This window comes from Callionymus lyra, chromosome 18 (assembly GCF_982586985.1).
Source record: "Callionymus lyra chromosome 18, fCalLyr1.hap1.1, whole genome shotgun sequence".
Lineage (NCBI taxonomy): Eukaryota > Metazoa > Chordata > Actinopteri > Syngnathiformes > Callionymidae > Callionymus > Callionymus lyra.
Window position 1 is genome coordinate 14,129,721 of NC_141835.1, and position 17,370 is coordinate 14,147,090.

General features: G+C 37.3%; 1 protein-coding gene across 2 annotated transcripts; it reads right to left on the bottom strand.

Moving 5' to 3' along the window:
• Positions 1-7,243: 7,243 nt before the first annotated feature.
• On the bottom strand, positions 7,244-16,639 carry LOC148060592 (visual system homeobox 2-like). Of its 2 annotated transcripts, none has more exons than XM_087779426.1 (5): positions 15,780-16,639; positions 14,455-14,539; positions 14,106-14,229; positions 8,194-8,374; positions 7,244-8,020 (listed from the first exon to the last, which is right to left on the bottom strand). In XM_087779426.1, the coding sequence occupies exons 1-5, from the start codon at positions 16,312-16,314 to the stop codon at positions 7,713-7,715; spliced, it is 1,233 nt and encodes a 410-aa protein (XP_087635552.1). In that variant the 5' UTR covers positions 16,315-16,639; the 3' UTR covers positions 7,244-7,712. The 2 variants fall into 2 exon arrangements, with proteins under 2 accessions (XP_087635552.1, XP_087635551.1); XM_087779425.1 differs by having other exon boundaries at positions 7,244-8,083.
• Between the last annotated feature and the right edge of the window lie 731 nt (positions 16,640-17,370).

A 17,370-nucleotide genomic window follows, 5' to 3' on the forward strand; every position in this document is an offset into this window, starting at 1 on the left:
GGTGTGTACAACGGAGGTGCTTCGGGCAGGCTCGGATATAACTTAGGTATTTCCCTCACTCCGGCCCCTCCCGTTTGTCGAACCCGTGGTGTTGGAGTTGGAACTGGCCCCCGCCCTTGCAACTCGGGTGAAGGGAACCCCAACTGCTCTGCTCTAGGGGCATTTCTCCTTTGCACATTATCAGCGGTCAGAGCCACAATGAAACTTGCTCCTGCATCGTCATTATCAATTTGTTTTTTCTTATCTCTTTTCTCATTCTTCTTCTTTGCTCTGTCATACAGAGTCTTACATGCGCACCACTGCTTTCCATGTGCTTCGTTCAACTTTCCCTTTTCTGTATCTTTCAAAGACAATTTACTCAACAAGTCACTCAATTCTGTCTCATCATCAACATCTCCTGAAAAATCATATATTTTTCGCCACTTTTCCACAAATCTACAACAACCTTTATTGCCTTTTTCTGCCAACTCAATTTTACGCAATCGTTCTTCTTTTTCTCTCTTTTTATTAATTGCTTCTGCTTCCGCAAAAGTCTTATTTGCCTTCTTCATGTCGTTCTGGTATGTGTCTTATCGAGTTTTTTCGAAAGAAAATGCTAAATGCCTGGGAACGACCGGATACCAAGCTTCTACCTCAAAAGAGGCGGGTACCCCTGGGTGTTTATACTCACAGTCGTTTTACCAGTTTTAGATTCTTTCTTTTACTCAAGACTCCAATTTCTATGATGGTTTTGTAAATTCTTGGTCAGTTTTACGTTTATTACCGTTTAGGTTTCGACTGACAAGAATCCCAACAACCTCTCAGTGAGAAAATGGCCCTGGTGTTACAGTAACACCCCGTACTGCAAGTACGGCCTTTAAACAGAAAAGATTAAACCTCTTTCTATTTTCTTGTACCTTGTGTCACAATGATACTCACAATGATACTCCGTATTACAACAATACGGCCTTAGATCACTCAGTGATCTCGTGGTCCCCTTTAGTCCCACGTTCCGTTCATTTGATACAACGATGCTTTATATCACAATGACACAACTTAGTCAGAAAAACACAACTGACCTCAATCTCTTCGCTGGTGGAGTTGATCTGGTCTTGGATGCCGTCAGCGTTCTCTCCGGTAGATGATGTCCGACTCCTGGCCTCGTGGAAAGGAGGTCTCCCAGGGGTTTGTAAGACCCACTGGCCGGTGCACCGTGTGGTTCAGGCGTCGTCGATCATCCACCGAAGAAAGGGCGTTGGCATCCGGCTCGAAGGACCAAGTTAAATGTCAGAAAAACTGTTCACAAAGTTTCACAGACAAAACAGTTCAATAGCAAAAGAGTCAGACTCACACCAGCAAGAGATTGTTCTTCACTCCGGAGGGAACAGCAGAACCAACGCGGAAGTTAGCTCGCACCAACTGTTCAACGAAGGCCTTGCGTCCCTCCCTTTTTATTCAGTTTGTTACAAGTAAAACATATTGTGGAGGTTACATCAAAAGCATTCTCTTCTGCTCATCCCCCCTCCCAACTTAGTTTGTCCTCAGTAAGATTCATTGTGCAGGTTACATCAGAGCATTGGCATCAGCAGTTCACAACAGTCTTACAGATGACACTCAAGGTTAAGGAGTATCCCACCGTTATCTGTTCACCTTCCGTCTCCCAACTCGTTCCCTGCTCTTTCACTTGCCCTTGCTGACCCCTGATGGGATATATCTTGTGAGGAGTTTCAAAACACATACACATTGTGCTTAAGGCAATTAGTGATTTCGAACACATATGCATTTGTGGCAAAGAAGCGAACATATTAATATTGTGATAATGTAGTAAGCAGTTTAAAACACATTAATATTGTAATAAAGCAATATTTCTTTCACAAATCCTTTCAAAGTTGGATGAAGTATTGGTGAAAAGGTCAAATGCGTAGATCCCATATAGGCAATCTAGATCTATGTTTTGCGCTAATATCACAGGCTAGCTCTGACAAGAAGCACCTGCTAACAGCAGCGACTCACAGAAGAGTCTCTTTAGTGGAGATTGAATTTTTTTTCAGATAAGACTCGGAGGCCTGCTCAGCCGCTCTTGTTATAATTAGTATCTCAGTCGCTTTTAGAAACAAGGAGGCGTCGTCCAAGATTTCCGGCCGACGCTGCTAACTTTTGATCTGTGTCTTCGACGGAAATGTCCTTTTTAACGAGGGTAGGGATAGGTAAGTGGGTCAGTGTAGTGCCAGAGTAGAGGTGCGTTCACAACAAATGCGATTAAGCAACAAACAACCAAATAACTTCCTTAAAAAAATGGGTCAAACTACGGGGGGTCTAAAGTTAGTGAAGAGTTAAAGTGGAGGATCAATGAGGCAGAATTGTACAGTAATCCAATTCTTACAATATACTAAAATCTAGGCTACGCCTGGTTTCATTCAGGGATGGATCGATCAGATCCTGGTATCGAGTATCAATTATTTCAAAGCTGGATCAGGTATCGATGATAAAGGTATGACCCGTGGACCTGATCTGATCTGACCCGACAATGTTGATCTATGTGCGAGCACCTGTCATGAAGCTAACATCAGCGACTCATCGATAGAAGAGTCTCTTTCGTGTAGATATGTTTGGAAGTTTCAAGGGAGGGAAGTCACGCCACAAGAATCAACATCACTCACTTCTTCAAGCATCTAAAGAAGCATCAACGAATACAAGCAGATCAAAGAAACAAGGAAGACGAAGAAGAAAACAAAGCGGTTAACTTTTCCGGCTTATCTGCAGAATGGAGAGAAGCTTCAACTCAAGCGTATTAAAGATAAAAAATGACAGAATAAGTGCCTGGATCCATTAAAATGAACGGTGATTCAAATTAGGGGTTAAGTCGCCTCGTTGAATATTTAGAACCCCGGTACTGTCTGCCCTCCGGTAAATATTTATTTCAATATCATAAACTCTTATTGCCAGTGTTGTAAACACAACATAGGATTTTTTTGTGGTGTCAGAACAGAATGTAATAATGAGATAAGATAACACACAAAACAAAGTATTCAAATAATAATATTAACTGCAAGGTTTTTTGCAGTATGTTCCACACATCGGGTATTATCAAGTATTTTTAAACAGGCCGTCTTTTTTTTTTTTTACAGGTTAAAGAGGAAAAAGTTTACATTTTACATGTATTTTTTTATGTTCTCAAAATGCTGGTAAACGCGCTGTTTAAACAAATAATTAATTTGTAGTTTAATATGTAGTAAGTTTAAATTCTTATTCAAAGACGAAGGAATTGTTGTGGTGTCAGTACAGAATAAAATAATGAAATAAAATGACACACCACACGAAGTAAGTAACTGCGCTTAACTCTGGTATCAGATCAGTATTTGTATCGTCTGACACTCAAAGACCTGGTATTGGGGACATAGAACTCAGATCATTGCATCACTAGTTAAAACACATTGACCCATTTCCAGATTTCTCATCAATTGTAATGATACTATAAATTAGGGGCTCTCAAGGGCTGAAATGGTGCAGGTTTTCGGATCCAACCAGTCGAGCACATATAGTTGAACCCATCAGGAATCATTAGATTGTCAGTCAGGTGCTGCTTGATCATGCAGACGCACCAATAACCTGCACCATCTCGCCACTTTCTGGACAGGTTTAACACATTTATATCAGGGGTCCAGCTATAGACATGTCCTGAAATGTGTCACTTTTAACATCTTAATTCTGTGACCGTTGCCCCCACGTAAACATGTCCCCCACTTCCATATCGTAGTGCAACATGTTAATCCATGCATACATCGTGTTTGTTTTCGTAGCTCAGGGGTTAGGGTTAGGTTTGGAGTCACCTAACAATTGCATTTGATACTGTTATGTTATCATTTCATGAGAATATGTATACATGCACGATCACAAGTCAACAGACTTTTCAATCAAATATGCAAAGATATTCCTGAAGACCTCGTCAACCAGAACACAATGACCAAGGACCACGTCTGATTCTTCAGTACAAAACTTTAATTATCAGCTAAATAAATACAATTTTTAATTTTATTTAATTTAAAACAATGAATTAAGGCATATAACGGTTCATTTAGTGCTAGCTAGAGAGTTACTGGTAGAGATGCGACATTGATGCGCCAGACTGTGTTTATAAGGAAGGGCATCTGTCAACGGGATGCGTTTCAAAATGAAGAACAGTCTCTCACTAAACGTTTTGATCTTGTATCGGAAATTAAAGTATTTGCTGCAACTCCCTTGTTGTTTCATCCGTTACTCTTAAAGTCTTATTTAAATAAATCCACCTCCTCAATGCTTAGGCATCTTTTCCATATAAAGCGTTTGTTTTCCACAGCAAATTATATATATAATATTATATTTGCTATGTGTTGAAACGCTTCATGATGCCTCATCGACCCATCACTTGTTACTGGTAGAGCCAGATGTATTCAGATATAATCTACGTCACAATCATCACTTACCTCACTACATCCAGAATCCAGAGTTCACGTCCAGAAACTTCATTTCCGAGAATCCAAAAGTTTGCTCCAGTCAACCGGTTGTGGCCCTTGAACGCTGACGTAAATGTCTTGATCGATACCAGGCAGGTGTCGTGAAGCTGTGGATGGATTTTCTTTAATAGTCCAGAGAAGACATCAAGCATCAAGCAGACGTGACTCAATAACGTGGATGTTCTCAGGGGACATGACGGACCTGAGGGCCAGACTCGCACGTGTGCGGTGAGAGGAATGAACCTGTGAGATGAAAATCATTTTTGGCCTAAAGGGAATCGATCCTGTCGACATCGCAGGAAGTGACAAATATTGACCCGCAAGTTGATCATTTCTCCTCCGGTTAAATGACGCGAGTTGAACCACAACAAACTTCCTGCTTTGATTTAGGTAAAAGCGTTATACTGCCTCCTGGTGGCCGAACAATGAATGACGCTGTTAAAATGCAGGTATGCTTTCATCCACCAGAGGCCGCCAGATCATGCTCTCCATTTCAGAGTTAGACAAATGCTTTGGTTTGGAGTGAATCTGAAATATATTCCCATAACCCTATTACTAAAACATCAACGAGCAAGGACCAGGTAGTATGTACAAAACTTTCATTATTAGCTTAATAAATACATTTGAAATACAGTAAATTCTATTAACATCTAAATACAGAACATATTTAAAATAATAAGACACCTAAAGGGGAACATTTTAAAAGAAAACTGATTTCTTAAATTCTTGAATATGACAAAATAAATATACTTCTTTATCTGCTATTTACGTTCTGTTTTTTGTAAGCGAAGATCATGTAAAAAAAATAATTATTATTAACTTTAAACGTATTCATTTTAGAGACAAGAGACAGGTCGAATCTTAGGAAATTCATGAGAGAAAATTATGTTTTTTAAATTTATTTAAATTCAATTTTGATTTGAGTTTTCTACTTCACCATTAGTTAAAATATTGTAGTGGAAGAATCGTTAAATAGGTGTTAACATAGCGACAAAAAATTATTTTAAAAATATTTTTTTAGCGAATTAAAACTGTAATTAATAGATTTATTTTCTGTTGCATACTTTGTGTTCAATGAGAAATTTTAAACAAGGATATATGTATTTCTATTTTTAGTGCAGAATGTGATTCACGACCCTTAACTCACCTGCAATGTTGCGTGTGACCAGCAGAGGTCAGCGCAGCCTCACACAGAGAAACATGACAGAAGGCAACAGGACAAAAAAAATCCTCTGGATTAATCTCGTCGCCATCAGAGTAAATTGAATGTTGCATTAGTCGCGAGGATGATGATCTTCTGATGGTCTTCATCTGTCCAGTATCAAGCCTCGATCACCTCCTCATATCTCCACTAACCTCAGAAAGATCAGAGAAATGGAGAAATAATCCCGCGAAGTGAAAGTCTTTAGCCTCGGTATTTGATTTGTGGTGTGTCTAGCGCCCCCTGTGGACATATTCTTTAGTAGATAAGAATTTAATTCTTCATTTAATTTCCTGTAAAAAAGCTTCTTTATCTTTCCTATATTGTGTTTTGTTATCCATTCATTTTTCAAGTTCATTTGTTCATCGTTATTAATCATCCTTCGTGTCTTTATCTTTCTATATTGTGTTTTATTATCCATTCATTTTTCAAAAGTTCCTCGTTATTAATTATCTTTCATGTCTTTATCTTCCTCTTAATAACATGAACTGGATTAACAATCATTTAGTGACGCGAGGACGAGCACAATCCTCATGACGGCCTTAATTGATCTTTGTCTAATTGGAAAATGTGACGTGGATTAGTGGAATTTACGTGAGAATTGCTGCAGTGGTGGAATCTTCCTCTGGTCCTCAAATGAAGATTAATATGGGAATTAAAATCTCTAAAACATGATGGATTTAAAGGGAAAAAAAATATGCACAAAAGTGTTTTGGTGTGCTGAGTCAGCGGAAAGTACTTTGAAGATGGATTAGAAATTTAATTGGATTTATCTTTCAACCATCTTCATAAATGACTGACGGATCACAAGCTAAAATTTAAATTCTTTAACAAAATTCTGAGCTGAAACATGTCTGAAATCATAAGTACGAGAAACAAAGACCCCCAAACTTAATTTTTATAAAAATGAAAATCCATAAATATTTTCTCAATTGATTTCGGATCATTTTCTTAAACCGATTTTTTTTTAAATTTTTTATTTGATTTTCGTTGGTGATTATTTTCTTTTGTTTTATGAATTATCATGTTATTTTCGTTATCTTTATTTATTACATTGTTTTTTTTCCACCCCATGGTTATTTTAATTCGGATTTATTGATTTTTCGTCAATCAAATGATTTTTCATTTTTTCCAAATTTGCGTAATTAATTCTAAAATGTATTTCCTGTTTTTATTTCACAAAATATATATTTTTTAGTTTAATAAGTTAGCTTTCTTTTTATTTTACTTTGCTTGACAAATTCATAATTCATACTTACTTAGTTGTTTTTCATTTGGATCATTTAGTTTAACCTTTCATTTCATATTTTAATTTTGAAAATATATTTATAAATACGTAAATAAAAGAAAATCTAAATGTATACACATGAAACGTATAATATAAATTCGAAATAAAGAGATTTAATAACTAAAATATACTAGGAGTTTAGAATTATTCTGAAATTAACTTTTAGTTTATTCTTTAAAAAAAACCATTATTATTTAATTTTCTTTAAATTGATTTTTGCTTTTAATGTTTGTATTTTTACGTGAAGAATACAGATTATTTCTTCAAGAATCTGAAACGAACAAACGTCAACCACCGAAAAACTTTAATTAAAAGTTATTTCTATTTGCTCTTAAGGTGAAACACACGAGTATATATTAAACTGAAACACAAACATGTTAAAAGACAAACCTTCAGAGCGACACATCATTTTACGGTGCAGCATCGGACGCTTTACAGAACAGTCGGAAACGTCGCTCCATCTATTTACAACTCACCTCCCGACGATTACATCTGATCGGGCGACAGTCGGATTGTTGTCTCCGATCTTTGTACTTAAGAGTCGCTAAAGGTGCTAAAAGCAACAACGGCGACTGCACCTTTACTGTGTCGCCCCCACGTGGCCACATGACCACAGTGTTCAATCTACTCAACGATCACGAGGGGGGTTCAGAAAAAACTCACAAAAGTTCGTAACAAAGTGCATTTTTTTGTCTTCCGTGAGCGAAGTCCAGATCGGCTTGGAGTTCGGGAATTGAAGTCAAGATCGTCCTCACTGAGTGTCCGACTCCTCTGCCGGACTCAAGGGGGCGCTGGTCGTCCCCTCGTGTCTCTCCGGACTCCGGTCCTGGACCGTCCCCAGAACTTTGGCGCTGTGCTCCTGAGCTTTGGCTCGGAGCGCCGCGATGCTGTTCTCCCTCAGCTCCTCTTTCGTAATGGCCGACTTGGGCTCGGGCCGAGTCTCCTCGGACGCCGGCTCGTCGCCGCCGCCCTTCGTGGTCAGCTGCAGGGGCTCGTCGCACTTCGGCGCTTTGGCCGGCGGCGGTGGGACCACGGTCTCCATGGACTTTTTGTGCATCCCTGCAAAGAGTTGCGGGTATTCAGATTTAGAATTGCGTCTGTGGTTGGGTAAGCCATCTTGAACTGAAAACAGCAAACAAAAAAAAAAACACAGTTCGGGTTTAGAGTCAGGCGAGCTTCAGCGCTCGTCCCGCGGGGTTCGGACCGACGAGAACAGAAGAGAGGGGCCTCACCGAGCAACCAGGGGGCGCAGGAGTCCATGACGCCCTCCTTGGCCGACTTGAGGATGGACTCGGGCAGAGGGATGGAGTGCCTCACCATGGCCCCGTAGAGTCCGTACTCGGCCATCACCGTGCTCCGGCCCCAGCACTTCTCGCGCTTCCTCCACTTCGCCCGGCGGTTCTGGAACCAGACCTGTAGGGGGAGCCGGTGGTCAGAAGCTAGTCTTGTGTTGAGTCTGTTCTTAGAGTCCAGTGCTGTGTCTCAAATCGCATACTAATCTTAGTATGCTAGAAGTTAGTATGCATCAGTTTAGTATGCATACTAACTAGTACGCAAATTCTCCGCAGATAGTATGTCTCAAATCAAACCCTGAAGCTACACACTAACCGGAAATCACATGACAGCTTCTTCTTCTACTTCTATTTAACGATGTTTCAAGCAGCTGTTTGAACGCTATCGCCACCTGCTGGCAGCACGTATTGCAACTTTGGAAAAAGAAATAAAGAAAAAATATGAGAATCTAAATAATCGCGAGATATTTAAGCTGGTATCAGCAGCGAAGACGTGTTTATCCTCCTACTGCTGCTGAAAATACACATTTAAGTATATGCATATATATGCATTTATATATGACGTAACTTCCCTTTAAAACGTCACTAAAATGGCAGCTGTTTAGTATGGTTAGTGTCCATTGAACCATACTCAGTTTTGTGGGCGTGTTAGTATGCCAATTTAGTATGCATGGCGCACTAAATTTTGCATACTAAGAATTGAGACACACTAACGTACTAAAAATACTAACTTTTAGTACGCTAGTATGCGATTTGAGACACAGCACAGCACTAAATAACTCAAGAACTAATTACTTTTAAATGAGCAAAAGTGGAAAAACATGTTTTTAATTATTAATAGATATAAACTCCATTAGAAATCCAATAAAAGAAAGAAAAAAAAAAACATAAATAAATAATTATTTGAATAAAACTATAACTCGGGGGTGGGGTGGGGTGAAAATGTATACATAAAAATTATTATTATTATTGCAAATTTAAAGAACAGTTTAAATCAAGAAACAAATGTATGAATGAACAAGGGTTCTACTCCAAATCCCGTCTGGATGACTGAGCTTGAAGCTTTTTAGCCTTTTTTTCTTTAACTCTTATCTAATCAACAGGAAGCAGAAAATATTAATATATTCAATTAAATAATATCATAAAAATCGAAATATATACAGTATAAATATATATAAATTCGTTTTATTGTGAAACTAGAACTAAAAAATATACATTTTTATCTTAGAATACAATGAATACAAGATATGAAAATGTATTAATTAAAAGTTTAAAACAAGTAAAAGTATATGAATATATAGAAGGCAGAAGGTGAATAACCCAATCCTGGAAAAATCCTTAAACATGTGGATTAAGGGACTTTTTACGAAGCCCTGGAAAGGATTTTTTTTTTACAAAGAACTAGCTGAATATATTTAAAAAAAATTTAGAATATATTTAATGATTTCCCTTAATGAAGTAAAATTTCAACTGAACTTTCTTCTGAGCAAAGCTGAACCATCTGATTATATAACTGTTTTGTTTGTATGTGCTTTGTGATGTATTTTTGATGTATTTTTATTTTGTTGTTTTCTTTTTCTTCTATACTTGGAAAAAAATCAATAAAGAAATGTTTAAAAACCTACAGGAATCAACAAATTATAATATATTAAACAAAAATATAAAATATTTACACATGCAAAATAAATTGTAATTGTAATCCAACAACAAAAATGTAATTTATGTATTGATTGATAGATATTGCTTCATTCTTCCCTCAATGGGGCGACATATTGATATTATTGTAAATGTAAATGTGTAAAATTTATGTAAATGTTTTCCAAATATCCAATTGTTACAAATATTCAAATAAAATGTGTCAATAAACGTGAATATATAACTAGTTATTGCAAGAACAACAGCTAAATAACTATGACCACCAGGATTTGTACTTTCTCCAGGTATCTTTGTCTTATGGCTCAGCTCTTTCCTCATTAGTGTCAAGCTCCATCCTTCCCTCACTCGTGAACAAGACCTCAAGCTAACTGATAACCTGGAGAACCATGGTGTCAAACTTGGAGCCTTTCGGCTGCGACCTGTTAACTCCTTGTCAACGTCTTCGTAGTAGTGTAACTTAGTAGCATCCTAGTGCTACACGCAGTAGTACTCGCAGTCGTAGTAGTCCAGGCCTCGGTCAGGGATAACTGTGTAGATAACCGCGTCACTCCGATCGTAGTAGAAGTGACGGATATGAAATTGAAGACGTTCCGGTCCAGTCCTCTGATGATAACCTCGTCTCACTGCCGGATTCTCTTCCGTGACAAATTGCTTCTGTGTCGCCCCTGGAAAGCCGGCGTGCGGCCGCGACCCTGGGGTTCAACCGGCGCTGATTGAAAAATAAGTTAATTTCAGGCCCAATCGATGACGGAGCAGGCGGGCAAATATCACGGGAAATTAAACTAGCGGGACTCTCGGGAGCGCCTCCTATTGACCCGCGCTAATAAATTCAATGTAGTTATTCGGTCGGCGCCGTGGAGGAGATGGCGTCTGATGTAACTAATTACACTCGGATCAGAACATTGGCTGTTAATTTGAGGGGCCGCGCATGCGCCGGCTCTTTTATTTATTTATTTAGGTTATTTATTCGCCGGCGCGCTAATGAGAACGAGATTAAAAGGCGGCGCGGCAGATGGATGGTCGGGGTCACGGCGCAATCTTCCTCCGCCTTGATCGCTTGATTAGGTCGTTAGCGGATCCTCCACAGAACAAATTGTTTCACATCCAGGCGGCGCTGATGAGGGTGTGTGTGTGTGTGTGTGTGTGTGTGTGTCGAGGGGATGGCTTTGTGTATCTCGATTCGGTCCAAACAGAACATCTCGAATAAAACTCACCGCAAAACACGCACATTTTTTAGTCAACTTTTCTTTTTTATACCATAAAACATTACATTCAAGACCAAATGAATCGATAATGACTTGTTTTATTAGCTCAATTTAGCTATGTTAGCATTGTGCTAGCATCGTACAAAAAAAGCTAACAGACGTTAAAATGTTGATATTTGTAAATAAATGATATATATAATGTCATGGTCATGCTAATATAGAGTAGTTGCGCTAGTTTTAAGGGTATTTAAGGGGCAAACGTTGGCGCCATAGCAGCGTTAGCACTGTTAGCCACACAAAATCATACAAAAAAGCTAATAGCAGTTAAAAAGTTGACTCTGATGTATGTTACTTGTTACTTTTAGTGTAATTAATTCATCTTTATCCTAAGGTACCAAACTAAGGTTGTATCTTAGCTATGTTAGCACCGTGCTAGCCACCATGCTGATGATGATGAAATGTTATCTTAACATGTGTTATCTTGACCTTTGAAGTATATACTTTATTGAATAATGTTTTGATTGTTTAGGCGCTTTGTGACCCTGGTCTGGAAAAGTGCTATATAAAAGTATACAAATTACTTACTTACTTAACATTATAGGAATATTTGTTCTACACTATGTAGAACAGTCGTTATTGTGTAGAATTAGTACAAGAGCTAGAAGACCATAAAAGTAAGGGCAGTGAAGGTACTGTCGTAGTCATTCATTCTTTAGGGAACTACCAGTTATTTATAATTGTAGCAATATTTGTTTGAGTTGTATTTGTATTTGTAATGGCTTAATTACCATGAAGAAAATTCTTCGCTACTTAAACTACTTCCTTGATACTACTACCTTTTAAAAGTTATACTCCTATTAATGTCTCTACTTTAAATTCTACTACTACCTCTGAATTTACTACATCTAGTATACTACTGCTCTGATATTACTACTAAATAATAATGAACTGATACTCCAACTATTATTGTCTTCTGCAACTGTCTTTGCTGTTAGTTCCATGTCAGCTGCTACTAACTTTATTGTTAATTCTTTAGCAAGTTCTGTTACCTCCTTACTACTAGGTTTACGGCTAATGCTAATTATTTCCTGAGTATTTTAGTCTCTGCTACTACTTGATTTACTGATAATGCTAATTATTTAGTTAGTACTTCTACCTCTGCTACTCCTTGAATTAATGCGAATGATAATTGTTAATTTAGTACTTCTACCTTTGCTACTATTTGCTTTAATGCTAATGCTAATTATTTAGTTAATACTTCTACCTCTGCTACTACTTGCATTTATGCTAATTATTCAGTTAGTACTTCTGCCTCTACCACTACTAGGTTTAGATTTAATGCTAGATCTTCAGTTAGTATTTATATCTCTGCTACTACTATGTTAACAACTAATGCTAATTCTTCAGTTAAAACTTCGACCTCTGCTACTATTTAATTAACTAATTCTATTTTTTTAGTTTGTTCTTTTACCAGAGCATCTACTATTTTAAATGCCAATGGTTCAGCTAGTACTTCAACCTCTACTACTACTAGTTTTACTGCTAATGCTTTAGCTATTACTTCTACCTCTACCAGAATTACTTTAAATGCTAATGCTCCAGCCAGTACTCAAACCTCTCCCCGTACTTGTTTTATTGCTTATGTCTAATTTAATACTTCTACTTCTGCCGTTATTAATTAAATTGCATATGCTAATGCTTTAGTACTTTTACCTCTACAAGTATTCGTTTAATTGCTAATTCTTCTGCTGTTACTTTAACCTCTGTTACTAATAGTTTTACTTCTTATGCCTCAGCTAGTACAGTATACAGCTAGTAGTATATCTGCTACCACTAGTTTTTACTGCGAATGCTAATGCTTCAGCTAGTACTTTTACCTCTGTTTTACAAGTTTTAACTGCGAATTTTAATATTCCAGCTAGTATCTTTACCTCTGCTTCTACTACTTTTTACAGCTAATGCTTCAGCAAGTACTTTTGCATCTTCTACTACTAGTTTTTACTGTGAATGCTAATGCTTCAGCTACTACTTTTACCTCTGCTACTACAAGTTTTTACTGGGAATGCTAATGCTTCAGCTAGTACCTTTACCTCAGCTTCTACTACTTTTTTACTGCTAATGCTTCAGCAAGTACTTTAACATCTGCTACTACAAGTTTTTACTGTAAATGCTAAGGCTTCAGCTAGTACTTTTACCTCTGCTAATACAGGTTTTTACTGGGAATGCTAATGCTGCAGCTACTACGTTTACCCCTGCTTCTACAAGTTTTTACTGCTAATGCTTCAGCAAGTACTTTACATCTGCTACTACTAGTTTTTACTGCGTATGCTAATGCTTCAGCTAGCACTTTTACCTCTGCCACTACAAGTTTTTACTGCGAATTCTAATGCTCCAGCAAGTACTTTTACCTCTGCCACTACTAGTTTTTACTGCAAATGCTAATGCTTTAGCTAGTACTTTTACCTCTGCCACGACAAGTTTTTACTGGGAATTATAATGCTCCAGCAATTACTTTTACCTCTACCACTACTAGTTTTTACTGCAAATGCTAATGCTTCAGCTAGTACTTTTACCTCTGCCACTAAAAGTTTTTACTGGGAATTCTAATGCTCCAGCAAGTACTTTTACCTCTGCTACTACTAGTTATTACTGTGAATGCTAATGCTTAACCTACTTGTGCATTTGCTAACACTCCCACCTCTGCTACTAAAGTAACAACTAATACTTCTACTGTTACTTCTGATTGTTACTACACTTGACTCAAACTAATATTTATACCATGACTTTGACTAATGTTGCCATGACTACTGTGTTGTCTTGCCCTTTTAAGTATTTATTTAATTGGGTATTTTTTTTATTGTTCAAGCGATCGTTTGAAATGTGTTCATTATTGAGACACTAGGGGCGATGTAGAGTATCAGTAGAATCTATATGACGTATTATAATCAGACGAGAGTCGTCATTTAAAGCAGGTAAACAAAGTGAACTCACCTGTATTCTGTCCTCGGGCAGCTCCGTCTTCATGGCCAGCATCTCTCGCGCGTACACGTCCGGATAGTGAGCCTCGTTGAAGGCCTTCTCCAACTCCTCCAGCTGGTAGGAGGTGAAGATGGTCCTGCAGGTGATGCTCAGTGAATACAGACGTCCACAGCGACACTGATGCATCATGGGATATTCATCTACTGATCGCGGCTAATTTGATCAACTCTGATAATTAATTACGGTTAAAATTGCCTTTTTTTTGCGTAAAATAAATAAATAAATACTAATAATTAATAATATAATAATTAATAAATAAAAAATAGGATAAAAAAACATTTAGAAGTGATGAAGCACCGACCTGTGACGTCGTTTCTTCCGTTTTTTGCTCTGATGGATAGGATTCTTGGAGAGTTTCCGCTCGTTTGACGACAAATCCTCCGAGTCTGCGTCAGAAGAAAAACATTTTTTAATTATTTTACTTTTTGGGGTTGTAGAAAATACATTCAAACTAGTGAGGAGATCGAGATAAATGACGGTAAAATAAGAAGAAACAATAATCATTTCAATTGTTAATATTTTTTAACGAAATAGTTTCAACAAAAATATTGTTATTTTCGATTAAATAACGAGTGATTAACAAATAAATCAGTTAAAAGGTGTTTGGGTGTGAAACGATTAAATTAAATGTTTATTTTGTACTGGATTTTCAAGGAAAAACAATTTCGGAGAAAATAAGCCTAATTCTTGAGGTAAAAATTTAAAATACATTCAATTAAATTAAATCTAAGGTTCGTTTCCAGCAAAATGTTTCGTATTTGAAGGAAAAAAAACAAACATTAATGATGTTTTGGTTAAGTGTTCAATGATTTGATTAAAATACTCAGTTTGCTTTAAAATGTATTTAAATGTATTAAACATGTTTAGTTATTTCGATGAAGGGTTGTGTAATTAGTTATATTGTCGTTAAACTAAAAAAAATGTAACCAAATATTAAGGTCCAGCTCCTTTTAACGAACTCTTAATCTCGTTTAAAATATGAATACATTAAAAATATTATAATTACCAACAAGTCACTTGAAAAAATTACATATTATTTACTTACTAATAAATAAAACACGTGTTAATAATCGGCAACAACGTTTAGTACCAACATTTTCTTTAATGAAAAAGATTAAATCCAGATGTTCACAGTAATTTTTATAATACATTTTCTAAATGAATTAAACAGATTGATGATGATTTTTTTTTAAAGTATTTATTGAAATTACTGCAAAATTTGCTTCAAACAATTAACAAAAAAAAATAATTATTAAATGCCAGACTACAACATGTTAATATATGTATATATTTTAAATTATAATTTTCGAATTTCGGCCTTTATATCGGAATAAAACAAACGAAATAACAGGTAAAAAATACGAATTCGTTAATAAGTAGCAACAGAAACGAGACTTTTCTAAATAGTAATTAGAATCTCGACAGATTTGTCTTCAATTCTTGAAGAGCCTTTTGTTTACAACATTAACATAAAACGATTTTAATGAATTTAAAACGCGCAAATTCATTTAAATGGATTAAAACACGTGTTTCGAAAAATAAACCAACAATAAAATATTAAATCCCTTTTTTTGTAATCGAATTTAACGTTAAAAAATATATAATTTTCGGTTGTATTCGTCGGACCTGAGCTGGCGGACTGCAGGCTTCGCTCCTGCGGCCCAGTCTGAAGAATCCTGCTGCGGTTCTGGACGTCGTGGCTCTCTGACAACATGCTCTCCAGAAACGCGGGTTGACTGTAGAAGGCCGGGATCCCGCCCGGTCCGATCAGACCCATCCCGACACTGACTCCGGCGGGGCCCAGCACGGACCGGGCCGCGATCAGGTGAGCACCGGGCGGGAGGGACCGCAGTGGACTCCGCGGGGCCGCGGGCTCCTTGTTCAGCCCGAGAATCTCCTGGATCCCGAACCCGGTGCTCCGGTGCTGCGTCGGATGGGTGATCCCGCTCTTCGGCTGCTGGTTCTGATGGATGATAATCCCGCCGGATCCAGATGTTCTGTCCAAAGAACCGGGCAGAACCGAGCCCGGTTTCCCCGCCATGATCTGAGCCGTCTGGGTTCTACAGCAGCGACGGTTCCGGATGCATGATCCGGTCTGTGTGACGGGACCGGACTGCTTTTGACAAAACGGTCCTTTTATCCAACAGGTCCGGCCCATCATGAGGCCGTGCGGCAGCCAATCAGCGGCCGGGATTCTGGATTCCTCTGGAGGGTGAAAGTGCTGCTGCGGGAATCGAACCTTCAACGGGCGGATGACGTCTAAAGGGAAGCAAAACGCAACAAGTCATCTTTGCCTATAGTGGCGTCATATTTCCGAAGTTTGCTGTACTGGATTGTCGTTGCGCAATCTCTAATGGGAATATCTATATCATTTGATACCAAAAATACTTGAAAATAAAATAAATACTCACCGTGTCACGATATTAACATGTAATATTTATGTGCATATAAAATGTTGTAGTTTTAGGGCTCTAAAAAAATATTTTTATGCATCGAATATTTTCCTTATACACGACTATACTACTCTTTCATGCCCTACGACAATAAACTTCCTCTTCTGTTATATTTACGTTTCCCTTTCACTTCTACTACAAATATTGCTTCTTTATAGAAATATTTTTTACGAGTTTCTACTACTATTTTTAATATTACAAGTACCACAAAAGATAATATTACTTGACAAATACAATTATATCTTTATCTGCAATCACAAAAAAGTACAAGCAGTATAGTTGTAGTACTTACATTTTTTGGGTATGATAACTGTTGAATAATTATAGTATTAATACACTATTAACTTTGGTACAATTGTACAACCTCTGCTTCTTAAGACACCTACAATTATAGTACCAAAGTCTTTCACGACCAATACTGGTATGGCATTACAACAAGTACTATGAGAACTACTACTTAGACTTCACTACGACCCACAACTTGTACTACAACAGTGCTTGTATCACATCATTACTATACAACTATGATAATGTGTATACTACAGTATCTCTGCTAACTATGAATACTCAAATACATCGTCTAAATACACTAAATACTGCAATATTGTAAAAAAAAAAAGAAAAAAAAATCTATTTTGACTAGTATAAGGACAAATGTGATGCGTCTTTGATGTTTTCCATTATTACTACTATCAACTACTTACTTAACACCTTAAGTACAATATTACTACTAAAGTAAAACAATTACCATTTGTTACAATATC